General features: G+C 38.6%; 1 protein-coding gene across 1 annotated transcript; it reads right to left on the bottom strand.

The window, feature by feature from the left end:
- Positions 1–984: 984 nt before the first annotated feature.
- On the bottom strand, positions 985–11,752 carry LOC118375117 (ras-related protein Rab-8A-like). Its single transcript, XM_035761615.2, has 8 exons — positions 11,501–11,752; positions 10,604–10,664; positions 10,392–10,452; positions 9,374–9,451; positions 4,786–4,875; positions 4,433–4,498; positions 4,237–4,287; positions 985–4,146 (listed from the first exon to the last, which is right to left on the bottom strand). Exons 1-8 carry the CDS (start codon positions 11,622–11,624, stop codon positions 4,057–4,059), a joined length of 621 nt encoding a protein of 206 aa, XP_035617508.1. The 5' UTR covers positions 11,625–11,752; the 3' UTR covers positions 985–4,056.
- Positions 11,753–11,782: the final 30 nt, after the last annotated feature.

Consider the following 11,782-nt stretch of genomic DNA (forward strand, 5'->3'; position numbering starts at 1 on the left):
TAATTATTGAAAATAAAAGGCTGAAACTATGTCTAAAGACTGTTCACACCATGTGGAAGCCATAGGGAAAGGAATGTGGTTGATATCCCTTTAAATGGAGGGAAGGCATGCAATGGAACAGGGAGCTTTCAGGAAAAACAGCACGTCCGGGTTGGATTTTCCTCAGGTTTCCGCCTGCAATATCAGTTATGTTATACTCACAGACAATATGTTGACAGTTTTGGAAACTTTACGTGTTTTCTATCCTAATCTGACAATTATATGCATATTCTAGGCCTGAGAAATAGGCAGTTTCATTTGGGTACATTTTTCATCCAAACATCAAAATACTGCCCCCTACACTCAAGAGGTTAACCTAGCTTCTAACCCTAAACCCAAGCGTAGCTAACGTTAGTTACCTAGCAAACGTTTAGCGGCCCAAAGTTTGCAATTTCGAATCTCATCAAGGACAAATTTAGCTGATTAGCAACTACATACTACTTTTTTAGCTACTATGAAATTACTTAGCATGTTAGCTAACCCTTCCTCCCCTAACCCTCTTACCCAACTCCTAACCTTAACTCCCCCAGTGTTTCTCAATTTGTTATCATGACCCCAAGGGGTGCACGTTTTGTTTAATTCCCAGGTTTTGGGAACAGAAAACTGTATTGAGATCAAATGTTTAATCAATGAGAAAATTTGCAGAATGTCAGCCAAAATCCATCTCTTTTCCATCTTCTCCCATTTTCCATCTTCTCCCATACACACAGTCCCATTCCTCTTACTACCATATTTGGTAGTGAGTGGAAACGGCAAGTGGACACTTCACATTTAAATATCCAGTGAAATATCTCGTGGTTCTGTGTCCTTGGTATTACAGCTTTATCAAGCTATTTTGTTTAAAAAAAAATGTTAATATGAATTCCATATAGGATTAGGCCTATTCAATATACATTGATAACATTTGATTAAGATTCATTCAAAAATGTCTGACAAAAAAATGTAGCAAGTTAAAATAATCTCATTTTAATAAATCAAAAGGACACATCTACAAACATGTAGATCAATTCAACAAGATTTATGAAAGTAGGTAACAGTAAAATGTATTTCTTATTTACAATTGTTTTCAAAATGTGATTTTTCTCCTCCATTTAACCCATAATCAACTATGAAATCCAAATTGTCTTGAACATGGAATGCTAATTATATGTTCAAAGAAAAGTAATTTATAAACTGAAATATGTACAAATAGTTCCACCAGAAGGAAAATAAACCTTCATAATAACTGGTATTCTGAAACATTTGACAGACCTTTGTAAAGGTCCTAAAAGATACAACAGTCCGACAAACTGACTGTGCCCCACCCATTGGAATTGAATTATTTTATGTCCTCTCGTGTAAAACACGAGGACAAATAAAATAATTCAATTCCAATGGCAATTTACTTCATTGTCACAACTAGAGAAACAATTTGTGATAATTCATGGGGAAGTCACTGTTGTTCCTTTGCTATGATTTAACATGTGCTCCATTCCCTATAGATTTGCATTGAGAAAAGCAAGTTCAAGGTGACAAAAAAAAGTAGAACAGAAAGCTATACAAGAATGATCCTTTGCACATTTCTAATCTCAAAGAGAAGCTCTTCTTCAAGTCAAATATTAAAAGCCTCAAGAGGTCCAACAGTCTCATGATGAATAGTTCCAAAGCCCATTATATCAAGCATCAGGTGAAAATAAGCCACTTCTGTTGCGAAGTCACTTTCCTCCAGCCATCCATTTAACATCGACACACTGAAGGCGACTTAAATTAAGTCTTGAGGATAGAATCTGTACTGTAGAATATCGCAACTCATTCATCATAAATCATTTGGTCTTTCATGACAATGGAGAATTATTGAAAAGTGCATAATCAAGAGCAGGCTTTCTACAAGGGCACTTTCATACTTGGATGTTTTTTTTCTCCACTCTGACTACACATTCTCTTGCTTGTAACATTTTAGTCCATTGCCATGTCACTACAGTGGTATGCCGATGTCTTGCTTCGAATACAGTACGCAATGCAAATACCTTCAACTCAAAACACTCCAAAATAGATTGTGGTCTTAATACTGGCACATCAAAAAACCAACATTTGGGCCTTGGCGTTAAATTAGGACAAACAGATACCGCTCTTGACTAAAGAAGGGGAGCGGCGATAAGGACACTAGTGACCATCAAAATGACTAACCAGAATCAGAACCCTTACCTTAGCGGCCATGCATTCATATAATCTCCGTCCAGCCAGAAGAGTACTGGACATCCCACAGAGCCTGGTTCCTCTCTAGTTCTGATATTTCTAGGGAGTTTTTCATAGCCACCACACTTCTACATCTGTATTGTTTGCAGTTTTAGGCTGGGTTTCTATTTAAGCGCTTTGACATCTGCTTAGGTAAAGAAAATATTTAGAAATAAATACATTTGATTAAGCCTAACCTAATTTGAACCAATTCTTCAATTAAATATCAGTTTGCAGGTCAGGAGTGTCCTTGTAGCCTTTTCCCTAAAGAAGCAGCAGGAATGGTTCTGGAATGTCACAGCATATTGATAAATCAACAGAAAAAAAGAACATGGTAATAAACCTGGAAATTAATATTCATGGCATTTGTTTCACCATACAGTAGGTTGACATTATTCAATTGAGTTCTTATAGGCAGCCTACTTTGGCGCAATTGTCACAAATGTTGTCACAAATACTGACAAGCATGAAAACAGCTTACAAAAGTCAAAGGCCACACAAACCTACATGGTATTACAGTATCACAATTAAAACAACCAGTTAAAAAAAAGGAATAGGCTGAGCGGCTGGAATTTGAAAAGGGTGCTCAAGAAGTTAAAACATGACATCAAGCAATTACCACCCAAAGGACTATAGCTCTATTTCAATGGTCTCTACATCATACATAACGTGAATATTTGGGGCAATGAGGTGCTCACAATTTTTGGGGGTGGAGTGGTATAAGATTAAACACATTCTGGATGCCAAAACTAAAAATATGGTAAACGTATGCATTCATTTGTTAGATTGCAATTCATTTCCTAACTAGACTGATGTTATTGTGGAACAGATGATTTTAACTTCTAGCCTCTGGAACAATTCTGGAATGTAATAGTTCTAATGAATACTGATATTCCTATACAAGGGACTGGAATAAGACATACTTTTGCAAATTGCAAGATGTGCAGCCAATTTCACTACTAAAGTGCAAGAGTACACATTAAAACAGGGTTCAACTCAATGTGCAGTTGCCGGCACATAAAATTGTTCTAACACACAGTTTGCAAACCTTGTGCATAAAAATAATCTGAACTACATAATGGTAAATACTGAACACAGATGAAAATTTTCCAGGTATGTCGTTAAGATGGTATGTCTTTACTGTTAACATTAAGACTAACACTTCAGAACTGTATTATATTATCTTAAGGAAATAAGTGGCTTTCTGGTCTATTTGTTGGATGGCAAAAGGGGATTTAAGGTAGAATACAGACAATCACTAATTTGATCAAGGAAAAACAAGATGCATAGATGACACATTTGGAATAAATCTCCATAGTAGCTAGATGACGCAGAAGTCAATCTCACAGAAGATGTATGATGGTTAACTAGTCTTATCATGGAATTAAGCCACTGCTTTTAAGGATAAGGTCAATCCATGTTGAGACAAAACCTCACAAAGGATCAACTTTGGCAGCAGTACGACCACAGAGCAACATACAGTATCTGTGACAACCGTTGCAGAGAACAGAGAGAGGAGAGGGTGAGCAGAAACCTAAGTGTAATTACGAGAGACGATATAAGAGCATGATGGTACAGAAGAGTGCCTGGTATAGAGATCTCAATCTAAAGCCCATCCAACAACACTGATTGATACACCTGACCAATGATAGCTACAGTTTGTAAACTGGGGGCACATGGTGAAGCAGAAAAAAACAAAGCCCAAAGAGGCCTGGGATATCAGGAATGAGAACAGGGCGAAAGAGGAAAGCTCTGAGCAAGTCCAGTTCTGTCCAGCTGTGGACAATGGTCAGATCGTTGTCCTCACAGGAGGGTGCAGCGGAAGAAACTGCTCTTCTTGGGCTGTTCTGTGATCTTCACACCATGACTGCTGCCCTGAGGATTGTTGCCCTCCTGGAACACACACACAGTCAGAACACACACACACACACACAATACCGCATCTAAAATAGATTTGCACATAACACACACACACACACTTACCAGTTTCTTGTCCATTTTCGCCTTGATGTCTCTGGCAAGGGTCATAAATGCCTGAAATTTCAAGGGGGGGGAAAAAAAGACAGGACAAATTAAGATCAAATAGACAAAACAATGTGCAGTCTCTTTCAACCTAACAGAACAACAATTACTGTACAGCCATTGTTGTTTTTTAACTGCTGAGAATTAGTGAACTCACATTCTCCACGTTGATATTGGCCTTTGCACTGGTCTCCATAAACTTGATACCGTACTCCAACGACAACTGCCAAAGGTCAGTAAAAAGGGACGCACAAAATATACTCAGCGAACATTGACAGTAGCTCAATCACAAGTCTACATCTGTAGATACTCAAGATGTGAGTCATTGATTATAATTATTGATAATAGCCTACATAACATTTACTGATCCCCCACCTTCTCACATCAGTCTTTGGACAACTGTCACTCAGCAAACATGGACAGTAGCACAAAACATCTACTGTATAGTAAGTTTGATATCAGTCAGGTAGTTTGATATTTTTCATTTCCTGATCAGTGATGATCACCCACCTGCTCCCCTCTGTCTTTGGACACCTGTCGCTTGTCATTGACGTCACACTTGTTTCCCAGAACCATCTTCTCCACGTCAGCAGAGGCATGCTGGACAGGAAGACAGAAGGTTAGCAATTACATTGCATGATCACTTTCAGAAAAACGTACAGACTTCAAAGATATACCGTGCATTCGGAAAGTATTCAGCCTAGGGTCAACCGATTATGATTTTTCAACGCCGAAACAGATTGGAGGACCAAAAAAAAGCCGATACTGATTAAAATCGGCAGAGTTAAAAAATATATATATATTTTTTTGTAATAATGACAATTACAACAATACTGAACGAACACTTATTTTAACTTAATATAATACATTAATAAAATCAATATAGCCTCAAATAAATAATGAAACATGTTCAATTTGGTTTAAATAATGCAAAAACAAAACGTTGGAGAAGAAAGTAAAAGTGCAATATGTGCCATGCAAAAAAGCTACGTTTAAGTTCCTTGCTCAGAACATATGAAATCTGGTGGTTCCTTTTAACATGAGTCTCCAATATTCCATGGTATGATGTTTTAGGTTGTAGTTATAGGAATTATAGGACTATTTATCTCTATACCATTTGTATTTCATATACATTTGACTATTGGATGTTCTTATAGGCACTTTAGTATTGCCAGTGTAACAGTATAGCTTCGGTCCCTCTCCTCGCCCCAACCTGGGCTTGAACCAGGAACACGTCGACAGACATCCTCGAAGCATCGTTACCCATCACCCCACAAAAGCAGAGCAAGGGGAGCAACTACTTCACTGTCTCAGAGCGAGTGACGTCACCGATTGAAACGCTATTAGCGCGCACCCCGCTGACTAGCTAGCCATTTCACATCGGTTACACCAGCCTATTCTTGTGAGTTGATAGGCTTGAAGTCATAAACAGCGCAATGCTTGAAGCACAGCGAAGAGCTACTGGCAAACGCACGCAAGTGCTGTTTGAATGAATGCTTACGAGCCTGCTGCTGCCTACCACCGCTCAGACTGCTCTATCAAATCATAGACTTAATTATAACATAATAACACACAGAAATACGAGCCTTAGGTCATTAATATGGTCAAATCGGGAAACTATCATTTAGAAAACAAAACGTGTATTCTTTCAGTGAAATATGGAACCATTCGGTATTTTATCTAACGGGTGGCATCCATAAGTCTAAATATTCCTGTTACATTGCACAACCTTCAATGTTATGTCCTAATTAGGTAAAATTTGGGCAAATTAGTTCGTAATGAGCCAGGCGGCCCACACTGTTGCATATACCCTGACTGCGAGCAACGAACGCAAGAGAAGTGACAATTTCCCTAGTTTAATATTGCCTGTTAACCTGGATTTCTTTTAACTAAATATGCAGGTTAAAAAAAAATACTTCTGTGTATTGATTTTAAGAAAGGCATTGATGTTTATGGTTAGGTCCATCCGTGCAACAATTGTGCTTTTTTTGCAGATGCGCTTTAGTTGACTCATCCCCAGTTTGGAGAGGTTGGAAGTCTTTATTGGGAAGAAACAGTCTTCACACAGTTTGCAACGAGCCAGAAGGCCCAAACTGCTGCATATACCCTGAATCTGTTGCACAGCACTCAAGAGAAGTGACAATTTCTCTAGTTAAGTCATTATTTTAGCAGGCAATATTAACTAAATATGCAAGTTTAAAAATATATACTTGTGTATTGATTTTAGGAAAGGCGTTTATGGTTAGGTACACATTGGTGCAACGATAGTGCTTTTTTCACAAATGCACTTGTTAAATCACCCGTTTGGCGAAGTAGGCTATGATTCAATGATAAATTAACAGGCACCACATCGATTATATGCAAGACAAGCTAGATAAACTAGTAATATCATCATCCATGTGTAGTTAACTAGTGATTATGTTAAGATCGTTTTTTATAAGATATGTTTAATGCTAGCTAGCGCCTTACTTTGGCTCCTTGCTGCACTCGCATAACAGGTAGTCAGCCTTCCACGCAGTCTCCTTGTGGAGTGCAATGTAATCGGCCATGATCGGTGTCCAAAAATGCTGATTACCAATTGTTATGAAAACTTGAAATCGGCCCCAATTAAAATTAATCGGCCAACCTCTAATTCAGACCCCTTGACTTTGTACACATTCTCTTATGTTACAGCCTTATTCTAAAATAGTTTTTTTTTTATTCCCCTCAATCTACACACAAGACCCCATAATGACAAAACAAGAACAGGTTTAGACATTTTAGCAATTTAATTAAAATAAACGGAAATATCACATTTACGTAAGTATTCAGACTCTTTACTCAGAACTTTGTTGAAGCACCATCGGCGGAAATTACTGCCTCGAGTCTTCTTGGGTACAACGCTACAAGCTTGGCACACCTGTATTTGGGGAGTTTCTCCCATTATTCTCTGCTGGTGCTCTCAAGCTCTGTCAGGTTGGATGGGGAGCATTGCTGAACAGCTATTTTCAGGTCTCTCCAGAGATGTTAGATCAGGTTCAAGTCCGGGCCACTAAAGGACATTGAGACTAGTCCCGAAACCACTCCTGCGTGGTCTTAGCTGTCTGCTCAGGGTAGTTGTCCTGTTCGAAGTTGAACCTTTGCCCCCAATCTAAGTTCCTGAACGCTCAGTTTATCTTTTACTTGATCCCGACTCGTCTCCCAGTCCCTGCCGCTGAAAACATCCCCACATCATGATGCTGCCACCACCATGCTTCACTGTAGGGATGGTGCCAGGTTTCCTCCAGATGTGATGCTTGGCATTCAGGCCAAATAGTTTCATCAGACCAGAGAACCACGTTTCTCATGGTCTGAGATTCCTTTAGGTTCCTTTTACTGAAGAGTGGCTTCTGCCTGGCCACTACATAAAAGGCCTGATTGGTGGAGAGCTGCAGAGATGGTTGTCCTTCTGGAAGGTTCTCCCATCTCCACAGAGAAACTCTGGAGCTCTGTCAGAGTGACCATCGGGTTCTTGGTCACTTCCCTGACCAAGGCACTTCTCCCCCTATTGCTCAGTTTGGCCGGACGGCCAGCTCTAGGAAGAGTCTTGGTGGTTCCAAACTTCTTCCATTTAAGAATGATGGAGGCCACTGTGTTCTTGGGGACCTTCAATGCTGCAGACATTTTTTGGTACCCTTCCCCAGATCTGTGCCTTGACACAATCCTGTCTTGGAGCTCTACAGGAAATTCCTTCGACCTCACGGCTTGGTTTTTGCTCTGACATGCACTGTCAACTGTGGGACCTTATATAGACAGGTGTGTGCCTTTCCAAATCATGTCAAATCAATTGAATTTACCACAGATGAACTCCAATCAAGGATGATCAATGGAAACAGGATGCACCTGATGTCATTTGAGTCTCATAGTAAAGGGTCTGAATATTTAGCAGGTATTGGCCATATACCATAAATCCCGAGGTGGCGTATTGTTATTATAAACCGTTTACCAACGTAATTAGAGTAGTAAAAATAAATGTTTTGTCATACCCGTGGTATATGGTCTGATATACCACGGCTGTCAGCCAATCAGCATTCAGGGATCGAACCACCCAGTTTATAATGGCCAATATACCATGGCAGTGTTTTGTAGCAGTGGGGGTTAATGGGGTCCGGGGTCCTCATTTGATCATTTTTTAATGTAGAGTGACTGAGAAGCTCAGCTCTGGTGACTTTTTTAAAAAGGACATTCTACTCCAAAATGAATTGAAATAAAATCATGCTGACACCATCTCAAATATAATTTCCACCTCCAGGAATGATTCCAATAACATATCGCTAAAAATATGGTGTTACAATTATTTTAACATATTGAACCATGCATATAGCCTATGCATGGTCAATATTATTAGATATTAGTGGAGGAAAATAATTGAGAGTTACATATCTTGATATTATATTTCACAATATATTGTATAGTTTTGACAACGTAGCAATACTATTTCTGCGCTAGTTGGATGTACCTGCACCAAAACTCCAATATTATTCCTTCATAGCTTGTTTCTCCATCTTTTTAAATAGGGAGACAATTTATTTTCAGCACTTCCATGACTGATCAAACCGTGTTTTTTCACGGCTGTCCCTTGTCCCTCTGCAGCAGACATATGGTGAGTAATATGTTTGGAATGTCAAATCACAAAAAAATCAGCTTCGAATCGCAATAGTTATTGTATCGGTGATAATAATCTTGCTCAACTAAAAACCTTAACTCCTGATTACCCATGATTGTATTATGAATTGTTGTGCATTGACTGCTTGTCAGAATGCATGTTTCCCTCCTTATGGCAATCGCAACTCGAATGCACCTTGAGATAAATATTTATCTAGCATAGAACACATAACAAGCTGACTAGGTAAATTGATAAACTATTTTACTTATGGGGTCTGTTTTTTCTGGAAATTACTTGTTTTGTTTGCAGGGAAAAAGTAAATGTGGACTGTTCTAGCATCTTTAAAGTGAAATATTTTTGACTGTAGTGGAAACACTACCACGGCTAAGGGCTGATCTTAGGCACCACGTGACATAAAATGCTGTTTCAGCAAATAAGCATCCAGGAACCAAACTACTATAATTTCTGAATTACCTCCTCTATATTCCTTATCCAGTTTTTGATGTTGTCAAACGACTTCTCATTGGTGATGTCATAGACCAACATGATGCCCTGGGGAGAAAAACAGACTTGGTAAACAACAACCACTTTAACAATGAATGTCAGATACTAACATCCTGTTAAACTTAAGACTTGTACACCTCAGTAAAAAGCGAATTGTTACGAAGGGCCTGAACAGGAATCCAGTGCGATTTTACACCTCCCATGAATGATCTCAGGTATGTAGTGCTCAATAAAAATAATAAATAAGTGACTCAAACTAGTGTGCAATCTAGGCCTAACACAAATTGATCGCCATTAATGTCTCTGAATAATATTTTTTTCTTATCTAAACTACATTCTCATCAACGGTAGTTGATATACTTTAAAGTAAAAATACTTTAAAGTACTGCTTAAGTCGTTTTTTGGAGCAACTGTACTTTATACTTGACAACTTTTACTCCACTACATTCCAAAAGAAAGTAATGTACTTTTTACTCCTTACATTTTCCCTGGCACGCAAAAGTACTAGCTACATTTTGAATGCTTAGGAAAATTGTCTAATTCACGCACTTATCAAGAGAACATCCCTGGTCATCCCTACTGCCTCTGATCTGGCAGATTCACTTAACACAAATGCTTTGTTTGTAAATTATGTCTGAGTGTTGAAATGTGTCCAGGCTATCCATACATTTTAAAAATAAAATAAAATCAAGCCATCTGGTTTACTTAATATAAGGAATTTGAAATTATTAATACTTTTACTTTTGATATTTAAGTATATTTTATCGATAACATTTACTTTTGATACTTAAGTACATTTAAAACCAAATACTTTTAGACTTTTATCAAAGTAGTATTTTACTGGGTGACTTTCACTTGAGTCATTGTCTTTTTAAAAAGGTATCTTTACTCTTATTCAAGTATCTTACTGATTCTCATGTAGGTATATGTGCTTTGTAGTACATTTGCAAAATTTGTGAGAGGGGCATAGTAAAGCAAAGCGACTGACCATGGCTCCTCTGTAGTATGCCGTTGTGATTGTTCGAAACCGCTCCTGGCCAGCAGTGTCCCTGGGAGAGAACAACACAATGAGATCCTTTCATTCCCATCCCTGATTTTAACCCACTTGTAGAATTATAGGCCAATTGTGATCATTCCCAATGTGCACTTTTTCAAGACATCATTTCAGAGACATTCTGTGAAGTCAAAGGGCTGTCTTACCATATCTGTAGCTTGATCTTCTTACCATCTAGTTCTACAGTTCTAATTTTAAAGTCAATACCTGAAACAGGAATAGAAAAAGTGAGACAATTATTGCACTTCTTCTACCCACTTAAAATGTGATTTCACTATTGTCTAACCACAGAGCTCCAAATGACAAAGGATCATTGAAACACAACCATTTGAGTTGAATGTATTTTGTAGGCCTACAGAACTGTTTATGCACAAGTGGCAAAACCAGACTGGATTCAACATTTGCTTGAAGGCTAGCTAGTAATTATTTGGATTATATCATGTCCAGAGAGTTCTGTCTAGGGAGGCCCAAATTTTTAGATGATGCTGCAGGCCACACACAGGAAGTGCACAACTTCGATTTGAGCGATGGCTTGTCTAATGTAAATGGCTGCATAACTTCAGGGAAGACCTCCCCAACATGTATCTACTAAAACGTACCTTTCTGTAATGTTACAGTGACTGGTTTGAACTAGCAAAGTCGCTCATGTGTTGCTTGCTGGGAAGTGAACTTCACTGTTATCTAACGTTAGCGAGCTAAGCTATCTAATGAGTCAGTAAGCTTGTTCTTGCTCACTTGACAGCTAACGTTAGTTAGCTAAGGAGTCAGGTGACGTCGCCTGCTAAAATCTCATGAAAATATCAATTTGAGGAATGTTGGGGATGCTGTAGTGCTGGTTTTATTGCCAAGCGAGCAGTTTGAAAAGCCGGTTAAATTAACTAGCAAGCTAGTCCTGAATGCTAACAAAATAAGCTAGCTAGCCAGCTAACTTTAGCTAACTAGCGTTAGCATGACAGGATGGGCGCACACTATTATTGCTGCTAACTAGCTACCCGTCATACGGTATAACTTTTCTAACCAGAAAACTTACGAAATTCACATACCTATTGTGGAGATAAATGTTGAGTTAAAGGCATCTTCTGAAAACCTGAACAACACACACGTCTTTCCGACGCCAGAATCGCCGATTAACAGTAGTTTAAACAAGTAATCGTATGTCTTCGCCATATTATTAGCAATTGCGGAAATCCCGCCCGGTAGTTGTGCAAAGAGATACGTTACTGCTTTACTCGATTTACTGGACCAGTGATTGGACAAACAACATTTCACTCTTGACTGCTCTGTATCCGTGAATTACCCGCTGTCAATCAAAAGGGTAACGTCAG

The sequence above is a fragment of the Oncorhynchus keta genome, chromosome 22 (assembly GCF_023373465.1).
Source record: "Oncorhynchus keta strain PuntledgeMale-10-30-2019 chromosome 22, Oket_V2, whole genome shotgun sequence".
Classification (NCBI taxonomy): Eukaryota; Metazoa; Chordata; class Actinopteri; order Salmoniformes; family Salmonidae; genus Oncorhynchus; species Oncorhynchus keta.

Coding starts and splice junctions, on each gene's coding strand:
- LOC118375117 (XM_035761615.2), bottom strand. CDS start 11,624: ATGGCGAAGACATACGATTACTTGTTTAAACTACTGTTAATCGGCGAT. Junction 10,453..10,603: donor AAGATCAAGCTACAGATATG/GTAAGACAGCCC, acceptor GTTCTCTCCCAG/GGACACTGCTGGCCAGGAGC. Junction 4,147..4,236: donor CGAAAATGGACAAGAAACTG/GTAAGTGTGTGT, acceptor TGTGTGTTCCAG/GAGGGCAACAATCCTCAGGG.